Genomic DNA, 15,303 nt, shown 5'->3' with positions numbered 1-15,303 from the left:
CTATGAACATGGGTATACAAATGTCTGTTCTATCTTTGCTCACTGTTTTACTTTTAATCACTAAGCTGCCTTGAACTAGATAACTCTTTTAGGTGATATATAGGTGGCTTTAGTTTTTAATTAAGAGTACTTTCTTTTAATAAGCAAATTTATCCCAATTATATTTATTGCTGTCATAGATATTTTGGTCTTGTTTTCTTTTATCTTTAACATTATTGTTACTATTTATTATTATTTTTTTTTTTGGTGACAGAGTCTGACTTTGTTGCCCTCAGTAGAGTGCTGTGGCATCATAGCTCACAGCAACCTCAAATTCTTGGGCTTAAGTGAACCCCTTGCCTCAGCCTCCTGAGTAGCTGGGACTACAGGCGCCTGCCACAATACCCAACTATTTCTTTTTTTTCTTTTTTATTTTTTTGTAGAGACAGAGTTTCACTTTATTGCCCTCCGTAGAGTGCCGTGGCATCACTCAGCTCACAGCAACCTCCAACTCCTGGGCTTAGGCGATTCTCCTGCCTCAGCCTCCCGAGTAGCTGGGACTACAGGTGCCCGCCACAACACCCGGCTATTTTTTTGTTGCAGTTTGGCCAGGGCTGGGTTTGAACCCGCCACCCTCAGCATATGGGGCCGGCGCCCTGCTCACTGAGCCACAGGCGCCGCCCCAACTATTTCTTTTATTTTCTAAGACACAGGGTCCTGCTCTTGCTTAGGCTGGTCTCGAACTCATGAGCTCAGGCAATCCACTCAGGCAATGGCCTCCCAGAGTGCTGCGATTACAGGTGTGAGCCACTGCGCCTGGCCTTTTTTAAAAACACTTCATTATGTTTTCATTGTCTTCTTTTTTTGTAAAAGAGTGTTTTACAGGATGGGTTCAAGGTAGCTTCTCCAGTTCTCCTGACAAGACATCTGTCCTATTAAAAACTTCCTTTCTTCCTTAGCAATCCTTACTGTCTCAATAGTTGGATTTTTGTTCAATGAACAATTAATCCCAAACTGAAGTCTCCTTGTGGTGATGGTGACACATGGAAAGACCAAAAGCTTCTCTTACAGCTGCTTGGCCATGTAGGTTTCACTTTGGATCCTTTCTCCTTATTAATCAAAAATGAAACATCTTGAAATTTGAGCAAGTTAATCTTGGAAGGCAAGTCCAAAAAGGCCTGATACATGTTCAAGTATTACACACACACACAAGATAAATTCTCCTTTACTTCCCTTCCTTATTTAGCTCAAGGTCTACTATAACTTGAGTTGTCATCATGGATATTGATAGTTGATTATCTGTTCAGTCCTTCAGCTCTTTATGGTGACCAGAAGAAGCAGAAGTGAGCTGCCTCAACTTTGTTATATAGCCTAATTTTACTGGTAACTTATGTCTTTAAGTCCTCATCTTTCTAAATAAAGGTTGTTGGGAGGGCCATTCAGGACCAGTTCTTTTAAAAAAATCTGTACTCTTGGCTCGGCACCTGTGGCTCAAGCGCTTAAGTATACACCTGAGCTGGCGGTTTTGAATCCAGCCCAGGCCCAACAAACAACAGTGACAGCTGCAACCAAAAAATAGCTGGGCATTGTGGTGGGTGCCTGTAGTTCCAGCTATTTGGGAGGTGGAGGCAGGAGAATCGCTTGAGCCCAGGAGTTGGAGGTTGCTATGAGTTGTGATGCCACAGCACTCTACCCAGGGTGACAGCTTGAGGCTTTGTCTCAAGAAAAAAATCTGTACTTTGCCAGTGATCTGGGGACAAGTGCCTTAGAGCATGATATTCTCTCAGTCTAGCCCCGAACTGCACTGTATCTGACACATAAATACCGCGTTTTATGTTATGGAATTGTGGCTGATGCGTACTTTCATTATAGATGAAGTGTGCATCTTAATTTGGGGTTCATTTAGGTGCACTTCAGAAACGGGTTTATATAAATTGACATTCTCTATCATGTTTGCTGTAAGCTCACTCACTCTATTCTGTAATGCTGGCTTTCTTTTTTCTTTTTCTTTTTTGGAGACAGGGTCTGGCTCTATTGCCCAGACTATAGTGCAGTGGCCTCATAGCTCATGGCAACATCAAATTCCTGGGCTCAAGTGATCCACCTGCTTCAGCCTCCCAAATAGCTGGGACTACAGCTAGTAATACACCTCTTACACCACTCCTGGTAAGTTTTTTTATTTTTTGTAGAGCTAGGGTCTTGCTATTGCCCAGGCTAGTCTCAGAATCCTGGGCTCAAGCAATTCTCATGCCTCAGCCTTCCAAAGTGCTAGGATTATAGGCGTGAGCCACTGTTACTGGCTTATAACATTATTTAATAAATTCATTTTAAATTTACTTTTGTTGACTTTTTAAAAGCTTCCCCAGCTAGACCAGAAGGTTGCTAAGCATAGAGGTTTTGTAATTTTTCTAGCTATAGTAAACACACAGTAAGCTTTCAGTATGTCCCTGTTAAATTAGGGTACGTCAAGGAGAGTTGTTGTTAGCAGCTATTCTTTATTTACTACAGTGCTATTAAGAGGTTAATAAAAGAAAACTGTCCAATACACCTGTAACAGCAACTAAGTAAATGGTCTGCTCTGCTTTTCCTGGAGTAGGGTTCCACAATATCAAGTGAAGCCCTTGCATTTTTCCTTAAGATTTAACACTCACTCTTAATATCTAGAGCTATTAGATATTCCTTTATTCAGTTCCAAATTCCTTTCATAACAATAATCATTTGACAATTACCTTGGTGATTTCATTCTCATGTCCTTTGAACCTTTTCACCACATTTCCAGTTTTCCAATCATAGGCCACAACAGTCTGCAGAAAGTCATTAAAATATTTTAATCATTGAATTTGTGTTTAACTGAAAATAGCTTTTGTTTCATTCCACACTTTAATTTCTCCCTTATTATTTACTCCCTCTCTGTCAAGTGACTTGCTTTAAGTGGTAGAGGTTTACTTCTGTGCTTCTTCTCATATTCCCTTCCTTTGAGTTTCTTTTCTTTCCTCTTGACCATCTTTCTGTATCTCCCTAAGACACTAGATACTCCTCTAAACCTTCCTGATGAGTTTGGGATAATACTTCCCAAGAACTGTTTCAGCTGGAGGTTCTGGCTATAGATGCTGAAGGAGAATTCTACATAGGATTAGATCCTCCCCCACTGTACTACAATTATTTTCGTTGTGTTCTTTTTTCAATTTATAATCTTAACCTCTAATTTCTTTTTTTTCTCTTTTTGTGACAGGGTCTCAGTCTATATATAATCCAGGATGGAATGTAGTGGTATGATCACAGCTCACTGTAACCTTTAACTACTGGGCTTAAGCATCCACCTGCCTTAGCCTCCCAAGTAGCTAGGACTATAGGCAACCCCACCACTGTTGAAGGGACAGGGTCTCACTATGTTGCCAGGCTGGCATTGAACTCCAGGCCTCCCAAAGTTCTGGGATTACAGGCATGAGCCACTGTACCTGGCCAATCTTAACCATTTTTAAGTATACAGTGAAGTATATTTACACTGTTGTGAAATGGGTTGCACTTTTTTGTTTCTTTTTTTTTGAGAAAGATTCTCACTTTGTTGCCCTTAGTAGAGTGCTATGGCATCACAGCTCACAGTAACCTCAAACTCTTGGGCTCAAGTGATTCTCTTGCCTCAGTCTTCTAAGTAGCTGGGACTACAGGCGCCCGCCACAACACCTGGCCTATTTTTAGAGTCAGCGTCTCGCTCTCGCTCAGGCTAATCTCAGGCAACCCATAAACCCAGGCAATCCACCGCCTTGGCCTCCCAAAGTGCTAGGATTACAGGTATTAGCCACTGCGCTCAACCAACCACTTTTTGTTTAAATTTTAAAAAATGCAACTCATTCATAATCCCATCTGCCAAAGAGGAGCATTGTTTTTTTTTTTTTTTTTTTGGAGACAGAGTCTCACTACGTCTCCCTAGTAAAGTGCTATGGTATCACAGCTCTCACAGCAACTTCAAACTCTTAGGCTTAAGCAATTCTCTTGCCTTAGCCTCCCAAGCAGCTGGGACTACAGGAGCTCGCCACAATGCCCAGCTATTTTTTGTAGCATTTGTCATTGTTTTTAGCAGGCCAGGGCTGGGTTCAAACCCACCAGGCCCAGTATATGTGGCCGTTGCTCTAGCCACTGAGCTATGGGCACCCAGCCAAAGAGTTTCATTGTTAAAATTTTCTTTCCATACTTTTTTTTGGTTGTATACTTTAATAATTTAAAGTATAAGCATTTCTCTCCCTAAACAAGATTTTAAAAGCATTTTCTGCCCAGGTCTCCACAGTTCGTTGCAAGAGAATAAGCAGCATGTACTTAGGGTAGACCCAGCCCCTGTTACAGTTGCCCTCATCTTTCCAAATAAAGGGGTGTTGAGGTGGCCATTGCTAGTACTAATCTGCAAAACAAAGAGGATAATCCTTGCCCTTCCTACCATTCACAAGTGTGAGTGAGGCTCATACACGTATAAATAAAATTTCTTACATCTAGGATGATACAAATTTTAAGACAAAATGCTGCCAACTAATATATGATACTGAGATATATCCTGATTTCAGAGATATTAAAATTTGAAAACATGTACACATTCTAGAACTAGTGAAATACAGTATGCAAATGGAATATGAAGGTTCTAAAAGGCTATTAAAAATGAGAGACGATATTAGTATTAGTCTCTATAAAGAGAATCTGCATTTTTTGCCACCAATATCCTATCTGTGAAGGCTATGATAGATCCAAATATGAAGGAGAGAAAACAATCAGATTCAAAGTGACAATGGGAGGAAGGATAAAACATGGAAGGGAGAATCACAATGCCACTCAAGTATAGACATTTTGGCAAAAGCATAATATAAAAGAGACTAGAAAATTCCTTTTGCTGACAAATAACTCCCGTGTCTGCATGTAGGTATAACAAAGGATTGACTGGAGGAATAATCCTTGCCATTTATAAAAAGCATGTGGGTGGTCAGGCATCATGCTAGTAGTCTTACCTATATTCTCTGTCTCTTTTTTTTGAGATGGAGTCTCACTTTGCCACCCCAGGCAGAGTGCCATGGCATCATCATAGCTTATAGCAAGCTCAAACTCCTGGCCTGCTGAACAGCTGGAACTACAGGCACACAACACCTGGCTACTGTTAGAGATGGGGAATCACTCTTGCTCAGGCTGGTCTTGAACTCCTTAAATCAAGCAATTCACCCGCCTTGGCTGCCCAGAGGGTTAGGATTACAGGCGTGAGCCACTGCACCTGGCCTTACGTGTTCCTTCATTTAATCTATATAACTGTCCTATTAGGTGGCATTAATATACCCACTTAACAAAGAGACTAAAGCTCAAATAATTTAAAGATTTTCCCGAAGTAATAGAAAGTGATTAAGCAAAGGTTTAAACCTAGTCTTTCTAAATTGAAAGTCCATATTTTTATACTAGTCAACTCTGGGGCCAGCAATGAAACCCTAGATTTACTTTCCAAATATAACCCTTGTGGTCATCATCAGTTTCCTAGGAAACACTGCAAACCTTACCTTATCTTTTCCTCCAGAGATACAAAGGTCTGAATTCAGAGCAGCAACAGCAGAGACGGTATCCAGATGAGCTGGGCTATACTCTTGAAAAGCTTTAGTTTGAATTTTCTCTTCTATAATTCCATCAGGCCTGCTAAACAGAGGATGGAACGTGAGAGACTCAATGACATGGGAGCAGACAGGAGAGCAAGAAGAGTGTGAGCTAAGGTCATGGCAATTCAGGATGGGGCAGAAGAGAAAGATGAAAAAGGAGCAGAAAAAGGAGATTCACTGACATTGTCAGCAAAGGCATTATTTCCTTAGAAAGTGCTCAGAATGACTGAATGACTGGAATCTGATAAAGGGGAATCCTAAAGCCAAGAAGCCGGGAGTCTTTGCACAAATAGAGATTAATCCTAAAGATGCAGGGCCCCTCCATGTGTGGGTACAAATACTAGCTAAAAAGCTGACTGTTTCTGATCCAAAAGAGAACAGGCTAAATTAGTTGAGTGGGGTAGCAGGTGCCTGTGGTCCCAGCTACTGAGAGGCTGAGGCAGGAGGATTGCTTGAGCCCAGGGGTTCAGAATTTGAGACCAGCCTGGGTTGATAGAGTGAGACTCCATCTCAAAAAAAAAAAAAAAAAAAAGAAAGAAAAGAAAAAGAACCAGGTGTGGTGGCTCAGGCCTGTAATCCTAGCACTCTGGGAGGCCAACGCACAATGACTGCTTGAGCTCACATGTTAAAGACCAGCCTGAGCAAGGGAGAGACCCTGTCTCTACTAAAAAAAATTGAAGAATTAGCTGGGTATTGTGATGTGTGCTATATTGTGATGTGTGCTACTCAGGAGGCTGAGGCAGGAAGATCAATTGAACCCAGGAGTTTGATGTTGCAGTGAGCTTTGATGATACCACTGCACTCTGTCTCAAAAAAAAAAAAAAAAGAAAAGAAAAGAAGAGAAACAAACCAAATTGTAGGTCATCAACACTTGCCCTAGGCTAGCAGTTCTCAACCTGTGGGTCTCAACCCACAGGAACTGTATTAAAGGGCCACAGCGAGAACCACTGCCCTAGGCCTTCTCTTTCTTTAGTGGAAAGTTGTAATGGGGCATGATAAAACTTGAGATCCCAGGTACGAATGCTCTACCTGTATTTATAAGTACTGTGTTTGAGTTTGCTTTGTAGTTTTCCCATCCTGGCACAGAGCCTACACGAAATCTTCTGTAAAGGAGCTTGTTTCAGTTGGCACCCAAGTGGCAGCATCCCTTGTGGCTGCTGTAAGTTGTATTCCCTGTTAAGTAAAAAAGTATAATACATATTGTTAATTTTGTTGGGCAAAATTAGTAGTATAGTTATGTTAAAAATTAGATTCTTTTTTTAAAAAAGGCTAATTCTATGCAGTTGATTTTTCTTTTTTTCCTTGCTTCACTCTTACAGCCCTGGGATTGCAGCCTCTGATAAAGTATTAACAGATAAACAAAAATAAAAATAATTTCAAAAAACTCAAGAAATGTCTCAATAAATTAAACATCAGATTACATAATTCTACTCCTGAGTATACAGCCTAAGGAATTGAAAATAGGTATTCAAACAAAAATTTGTATATGATTGTTTCTGGCAGCACTGTTCACAGCGGCCAAAAGGTAAAAATGACTCAAATGCCCATCAATAGATAAATAACATATGGTCTATCCATACACTGGAGTATTACTGATCTACAAAAAAGAACGGAGTACCAATATATGTTCCAACATGAGTAAACCCTGAAACATCATGCTGAGTAAAAGAAGCCAGACACAAAAGGCCACTTATTGTATAAATCCATTTATACAAAATATCCATAGTTAGCAAATCTATAGAGAAAAAAAGATTAGTTATTGCCAAGAGCAGGGGTGAAGAGGTGAATGGGAAGTGACTACTAAATAGGTACAGTTTTCTTTTCTCATGATGAAAATGTTGTAGAACTTGATAGTGATGATGGTTGTACCACACTGTCTATATACTAAATGTCACTAATTGTGAATTATACTATGTGTACACTACCACAATAAAATAGATACTGGGAGCATATAATTAAAAATTAAAAATAGTTTACACTAGTGAAGATTCTTCTTTTTCTTCTTCTTTTTTTTTTGAGACACAGCCTCACTCTACTGCCCTGGATAAAGTGCAGTGCCATCATCATAGCTTACAGCAACCTCAAACTCTTAGGCTCAGGAGATCCTCTTGCCTCAGCCTCCCAAGTAGCTGAGACTAAAGGTGTTCACCACAATGACTAGCTAAGTTTTCTGTTTTTAGTAGAGATGAGGTCTTGAACTCCTGAGCTCAGGCAATCCACTCACCTCAGCCTCCCAGAGTGCTGGGATTACAGGCATGAGTCTCCACACCTGGCTGTGAAGCTTCTTGAAAAAGAAAAGCCTTAGTTATTCTAAAACGTTATAAACAATCTTCCTTGGTTGCCAGATGATTTTTAAATAATTTCTTGTGGCACTTCTTCAAGTCAGTGTGCCAAGAGTTATGAGGTTCATTTAATATGAAAGAGATGCTAGAGACACTGACATTAAGTTAGACTATATAGGTAATGACCTAGACTAGCAGCTCTCTAAGTGTGACCTGAGGACCAGGGGGAACTCCTGAGAGCCCCTTCAGAAGTCCAGGAAGACCTCCCTTTTCCAGCTCTGTGTAAGGGCTGCTTTTCTTTTTATATTTCAGCCTAAACAATATATTGCAGATATAAGAATCCAGTTTTCTTCTGTTTAAGCCAAACATTAAAGAGATTTGGAAAAATGTAAAACAATACCACTTGTTTTAGAAGTGTATTTATTTTTCATATATTATTTATGTTAACATGCAATAGGTTTATTATTGTTATTTTATAATTAATAGGTAAATATTTTTAAATATTTCTCGGTTTTAATGTCAAAACATGATAGAATAGCAGGGTTATGAATCCAATCTATAACCTACATAAACAAAAGACCCTCTTAGGGGGGTCTTTAATTTTTAAGAATGACAAGAAGTTCTAATGCCAAAAAGTTTTAGAACCACTGACCCAGAAATTAAATAATTAATATTAGCTTCTACAATTAGAATAAAAATGTATTCCAGATATGCTTGCATTGTTCCCCTCAACTAACATGGCTAGAACTAAAAAGAAAGAGATGCTCATCCATTTACTCATCCAGGAAATCCCTCCTAAGCACCTAATTTGTGCAGATCCTGTACCAGTTGATAGTGAAACAGAGAGAAAAAAAGAGAAATCTGAATATGTGACCAGCATAAACATTCACTAGTACTGAAGGACTCTGACTACAGCCAATCCCAGACACTCCAGGTCATGTTCTCTACAACTAGCTGCTCCCTGGGCCACAAAGAGCCGAGGGAAGTAAATGGGGCAGCTGGGGTTTTGCTTAAAAAAGTTCTAAGGGATGAACTTCTTATGGACATGACCAATCTACTTCTATGAAGAACTGTCTACATGGAGAACAGCTGAAATTCATTCATATTACCATTAAAATTAGAGGGTTCTGGGACAATTTCAGCAAATTTTGAAAAATTTGCCAGAATCGATCCCCTGACAAGAACAGATAACCAGTACAGAAGCCTGGTACTGTGGAAATGGCATCAAGAGACCTGGGCTGTACCCCAGCTCTGCCTCATCCCACTGTGTGTCCTTGAACGGCTTAGTTTCCCACTCAGGGCCTCAGCCTCCCCATCTAGAAAATTAGGGCACTAAACTAAATGATTTTTTTCTTTCAGAATATCAAGAGGGCTGGGCATGGTGGCTCACCCCAGTAATCCTAGCACTCTGGGAGGCCGAGGCAGGTGGATCGCCTGAGTAAGAGAGACCCCATCTCTAAAAAACTGCTTGGTGTTGTGGCAGGAACCTGTAGCCCCAGCTACCTAGGAGGCTGAGGCAAGAGAATCACTTGAGCCCAAGAGTTTGAAGTTGCTGTGAGCTGTGACACCATAGCACTCTACCAAGGGGGACAAAGTTAGACTGTCTCAAAAAAAAAAAAAAAAAAAAAAAAAACAGAATATGAAGAAGGTACAGATATTTTTGGTTACATGGATCGCTTTTTTAATATTTAAGTCATGGCTACAGGTGTGCCCATTACCCACATAGTGTTCTTTGTATCCATTAGGCAGGTTTTCTAAGTGATTTTTAGTAGACTATGTGCTCCATAAGAAGGCCTCTCATTATTCATCTTTGTACATCAAGTGGCTTGCAAAGTACTGTACAACAAAAGTATTTGTTATAAAGTAGTAAATCTAAGATTCCTACCAGTGGGCAGTGCCTGTGGCTCAGTGAGTAGGGCGCCAGCCCCATATGCCGAGGGTGACGTGTTCAAACCCAGCCCCGGCCAAACTGCAACAAAAAAATAGCCGGGTGTTGTGGCAGGCGCCTGTAGTCCCAGCTGCTTGGGAGGCTGAGGCAAGAGAATGGGGTAGGCCCAAGAGTTAGAGGTTGCTGTGAGCTGTGTGACGCCACGGCACTCTACCTGAGGGTGGTACAGTGAGACTCTGTCTCTACAAAAAAAAAAAAAAGATTCCTACCAGTTCAGACATTCTAGAATTCTCTATAACCGGCCACAGATGTGCAAAGAGGAAAAATTCTAAGTTTTCAAAAAGCTTGGGATGTCATATTATTTATGTACAGATGGAGGATGCAGGGCTTCCTGTCTTCCTGCCTAACCCATTTTTCAAGACTGTTATCAAACTAAAGACAGATTGCTATTCATAAATCTAGGTCATTAGAAACTACAGGTGCTATAAATGGATCGGCTCTGCTTAAAACTGATTGGATTCTTAGCTAGTATATTCAGAGAGCCATATTTCCCAAGTGAAGAGTATTCATGGGACGTTATAAGGAAAAGATAACTTTTAGAATTGCTTACCCGCAAATCAATAGATCTTCTTGGTGAGCTGCTGTATTCAAAGATTTGTAATGTGTATCTTTTGGAAAACAATTCTAGGCAGCTACTTCCTAATCTCTGTAATTAGTGAAAAGATGCTCAAGTTAATCTCTTCTCTGTCTAATCATGTTTGCACTGAAAAGAGATTTGTAAAGTAAATAAGAACCTTGTTTAATAAAAGAGATTGTCAAGGGTAGTTTTCCCTCACAAATATCTTACCAAGTTCCAAGATTATATAACTCTCACATTTCCAATAATTATGAAAAGTATACCATAATGTTAATTATACCTCTGTTTTTTAAACATGCAAAATATACTTAAATGCATCATTAAACATTTTTATTTTACTCAGAATGCAGTACTTCTATTTATCAAAAATCTTCAGAGATGGCTTACTTCAGAGTTTACTGAGAAAAAAGCAATTTCTCTTTTAAATAAGCATAATTCCAGAATTAGAGATAGAAGAGCTTTTCAAAATCACCACATATAAACATTATTTAAAGATCTGGAGAATAAGAGCAGAAATATTGCATGTATTTGCTCAAAATTAAAACAAGGCAGCTCTCTTGACTTCTAGTCCAGAATATAAAAATCTAAAAGAAGAAATGGCTTTATTGCATTTTAACAACCTATTTTAAGAATTCAAATAAATCCTAATTATTGATTGACAATAGCTTAGTTTGAAAATTGACAGCAGTACAGAAGAGTCCGAACAATATTTTATTAATTAAGTGCATCAATGTTTGAACTACACAGGACTAATTCTGAATTACAGTTCTACTGTGGCCTGGGGTGAATTGTTGAACCTAGATCTTAGTTTCCTATGTGTAAAATAAGATAATAAATCTATCACTAGTGCCTATGAAGATTAAAAACAGCAGTTAAGATGTGCCAGGGAAGTGCTCTAAATGCTTTCTATTTATTAGCTCATTTAATCTATTCCACAAGCCTCTGAGATAGCTACTGTTACTACAGGTTGAACATCCCTAGTCTGAAAATCCGAACTATAAAATGCTCTAAAATCTGAAACTTTTTGAGCACCAACATAACACTCAGAGGAAATACTCATTGGAGCATTCTGGATTTCAAATTTTCAGGTTAGGGATGCTCAACCAGTAAGTATATAATGCAAATATTCTAAAACATATTCTAAAACAAACAAACAAAAAGTCCCAAATCTGAAACACTTCTGGTCCTAAGCACTTTGGATAAGGGATACTCGACCTGTATAACCATTTTGCTAGTGAGAAAAGTGAGGCACAGAGATATTAAATAACTTGCTCAAGTCTACATCAGCCAAAATTTGAATCCAGGCAATCTGATTCCAGAGGCCCTGCTCTGGACCAGCATAAATCTCTTTTCAATGCAAACAGTAGCATACTATACTGCATCTCTACAAAAACTAGTGCATACAAAGCCTTCAGTTCAACCTGGAAAATGATAAATGCTAATTACAGCATGATTCTGAGATTTACAGGAATAATAATGGGAATAGCAATTTCACCTGTATTAATTCTGTTCATAATACATGTTTAATATATATACCATACATACAGAGAACATATACAAATGAATATGAGTCTGAAGGATATCAAGCTGAAATTATGGCCCCTGAAGAGTGACTGATTCCAATAAGGCTAAGGATTTGTTATGTTTTGCTTTGCTTTTTTTTGAAACAGAGTCTCACACAGTCGCCCTCGGGTGGAGTGCAGTAACATCATAGTTCACAGCAACCTCAAACTCATGGGCTAAAGCAATCCTCTTGCCTCAGCTTCCTGAGTAGCTGGGACCACAAGCGCCTACCACAACACCTCACTAGTTTTTCTATTTTTAGTAGTGACCAGGTTTCATTCTTGCTCAGGCTGGTCTTGAACTTCTGAGCTCAAGCAGTCTACCCACCTCAGCCTCCCAGAGTGCTAGGATTACAGGCATGATCCACCGTAAGGCCAGCATTCGTTATGTTATATAACAAATTAGGCAATAAAAGGCAATTAAAAAATCTCAAGAACAAAGTATATGTCTGCATTGTTATGAGTAGACTAAGATTACAAAAATGTTTGTATTATGAATGTGTATTATACTTCAGAGGAGAGATGGTATCTGTTCATTTTTTTATCTATGGCTTGAGCATAGGAGAACAGATGCAAGGCAGATATATAGTACCTGCTTAATGAATGAATGGTGTACTAAGAGTCTACTTGATGGGATGTTTTTAAGGAAGGAACATCAGGGCCCTTTTAGAATTGCCCAACATATCCTTCAGGAGCAGCCGCCCTACCTTGTCTCAGACTTTAGGTCCACGAAGGGTGGAAAGGATGTGGGAGAGCTTATAAACTTGATTACGGCTTTAGATGTCCTTGTTAAGTCTATTTGGAACCAAGCCTAAATCTGAATCCCAGAACCCACTTCTATCCCAATCTGCTTTCCAAAGGCCTTGAAATATTCAGTGGTCACTCTCAACCTAACTCAGAAAATTCTCTTTTAACTCTCTGATGCAGTATTCTTTGATATACACCTATACATATCCAAACCTTCTATTCCATGAAGAAACTGGGACTCAAACCGGACTTGCTGAAGGTCACCAGGGTAGACCTGGTGAACCAGACTTCATTTCCCTGGACTTCCTCTGGCCATTGCTCATGCAAATGCTCATTTCCTATCTCCCTCCCTTTCTCAAAATCTCCCTCTGCATACATTTAACCTATACTCCGGAAGGCTAAGGCATTTCTAAACCAAAACCATGCTCAAACAGAAACAAAACCACAGGCAAAAGCACTTGGAAGGTTGTTTGGTTCAATCCTCTACCACCAAGGCCCAGAAGGTAAGAGGGTCTTGCCCAAAGTTACACGACAAGTTAGTAATAGGGCCAGAACTCATTAAGTTGCCTCAACTTTAGGGACTACTGCGGGTAATTTTTCCTTTCTGGCTCTTCTTATCCTCTCTCTGCCCATTTTGGAGACGACTAAAGCTTATTTTTGATACGTTTTGAGGTGGGGGGTAGGATTTCCCGCAAGATGGATTAGAACCTAGCACCACCCAGCCAAGGTGGGCCCTCAAAACTCGCTGTCCTCTCCGGACAGGTGGGCAGGGGCGGCTCAGACGGGGCGGGAACCCAACCCTCCCCGCCCGCCGCTGTCCCCCTTTCTCCCGCCTGGGGTTTCATACCCACCGATGGACTGGCGGGGTTGGAGCTGAGGCCAGCAGGAACGCGGAGCCCGAGGGCGTCCGCAGCCTCTAAGCTCCACAGCCTCCCGCGCCTCCGCCCCTAGCAACGAGGCGTAAGTCGCTAGGGCAGGAGTCCCCACAGAAACCTTCCGGGCTACCTCGCGGGCCGCGGAACGCAGTTCCGCTCGCCTGACGTTTCCGGGGGACCAAAGAACAGCACCCTGTCCTGCTTTCTTAATGTAACAATATGTTGATAAAATCCACAGAAGAGGACGGAGGTGCCCAAGATAATGCTCCAGAAGAATTTCTGTAATCCAACGAAAGCAGGTAGCACTGTAACAGCCACGGAGGAAGCACTTAGTACATGTCATCTTTTAAATTATTATTAACTTAGACAAAGATGTTGCCTTATTTCTTTGAAATTATTCCTGCGTCAATCAGAGGTCCCTCCTTTGGACATTTCTCCAGTTGTCTACTCCCTTATTTCTTTTATTCATTCTTTCATCAGACCGTTACAGTCCAGCACCATAGCAAGACGACCCCTCAATACCTTCTTGAGATCCAAATGGGAAGACAGTTCTAGAAACTAACAGCAGCTACAAGACAAAAGTTTTCACAGCTGTAGTCACCTTGCTTTCCAACTAGAGTCCATTCATCTCTGTATTCCTGTTGCACAGGGCTTGAGATTATCTATCTATATCTTGTTGAATCAATCAATCAATCAATCAATGGCAGGGATCCTAACTAACATTTCTTTTGCACCCTAGTTGATGAATTTGCCGTGCTGATCTCCCACCTGAGTAACTTTCAGTGAAGATTTGTGGAGTTTCTAAAAGTTGGGAGTCTGCAAGGGAGTGGGAGTGGCAAGAGAAGTTTGTCTTTGCAGAATATCAGGGCTGATCAATGGGTCTATCTTCTAACCCAGGGAGGAAATCCTCACTTCAGCATCCCTGATGGGGATCCCTCTAGTCCTTGTTCAAACTCCCTCCTGGATGTTGGGAGATTTCCTCCTGGCAGGAAAAGGAATCTACCTTTATGCCACTTGCAACACTGACCTTAATTCACAACCATGGGTTTTCTCTACAAACTTAATCTCTCTTCCCCATAATAGCTTAGCAAGCCACAACTAAGGATAGCTTTATTGCTTTTCCTGGGGTACAGAGCTGGGCTCAGTGCAGCTGCAGAATTGAGTTGCTAGATCTCTGCCATCATGATTTTCCTGCTCTGGAGATGCACCACCCCTGCTCTCAGGATTTAGACTTAAGGCATCTAAAATTTCCAAACTGGTGCTGTAACCAGACCTGTATATCCACCTGCCTCTCACCCATCTCCATCTGGCTGTCTAAAAGACACCTCATCCTTGACATGACTCATGCTGGAAACATTATTTCCCCCCCTCCAAACCTGTTCCTCTTCTTTTCTCTCTAACTTCTGGGCACTACCATTCACCAATCACTCAAGCCAAGGTTCTAGAAGTCATTTATAACTTCTCCCTCTCTGACATGTGCAAGAACAATTCCCAAGACTTCTCAATTCAGCCTCCCAAATTTCCTAAAAATAAAAATCTGTCCACTTCTCTTTAGCTCAAGCCAACATCATGCCAGGGGGTGATAGATTAAAAATGACCACAAATTCTTTGTAGTTTCTCCTAGCAGAGCTGGCCTTGTAACTTGTTTTGAGCAATAGCATGCAGCAGAAATGACTTTGTGGTACTTCTGAGTTTAACCTTCAAAAAACCTTGCA

At 40.6% G+C, this 15,303-nt stretch overlaps 1 protein-coding gene across 6 annotated transcripts in view; it reads right to left on the bottom strand.

Moving 5' to 3' along the window:
• Window positions 1–13,682, bottom strand: part of WDR31 (WD repeat domain 31) — a 31,796-nt gene extending 18,114 nt beyond the window's left edge. The window contains exons 1-5 of one of the 6 annotated variants that reach the window (XM_053565391.1): window positions 13,565–13,671; window positions 10,378–10,473; window positions 6,627–6,770; window positions 5,505–5,637; window positions 2,709–2,783 (exon numbers count right to left, since the gene is read on the bottom strand). In XM_053565391.1, coding sequence (XP_053421366.1) covers window positions 2,709–2,783; window positions 5,505–5,637; window positions 6,627–6,742 — 324 coding nt within the window. In that variant the 5' untranslated portion in view covers window positions 6,743–6,770; window positions 10,378–10,473; window positions 13,565–13,671. Of the gene's footprint in view, window positions 1–2,708; window positions 2,784–5,504; window positions 5,638–6,626; window positions 6,771–10,377; window positions 10,474–13,560 lie in introns of all 6 variants that reach the window. The other 5 variants (XM_053565423.1, XM_053565399.1, XM_053565417.1 and 2 more) reach the window with 5 other exon arrangements.
• Window positions 13,683–15,303: the final 1,621 nt, after the last annotated feature.

Source organism: Nycticebus coucang, chromosome 2 (assembly GCF_027406575.1).
Source record: "Nycticebus coucang isolate mNycCou1 chromosome 2, mNycCou1.pri, whole genome shotgun sequence".
NCBI lineage: Eukaryota > Metazoa > Chordata > Mammalia > Primates > Lorisidae > Nycticebus > Nycticebus coucang.
The sequence above is the reverse complement of the archived record's forward strand: the minus strand, read 5'-3'. Positions and strand labels throughout refer to the sequence as shown.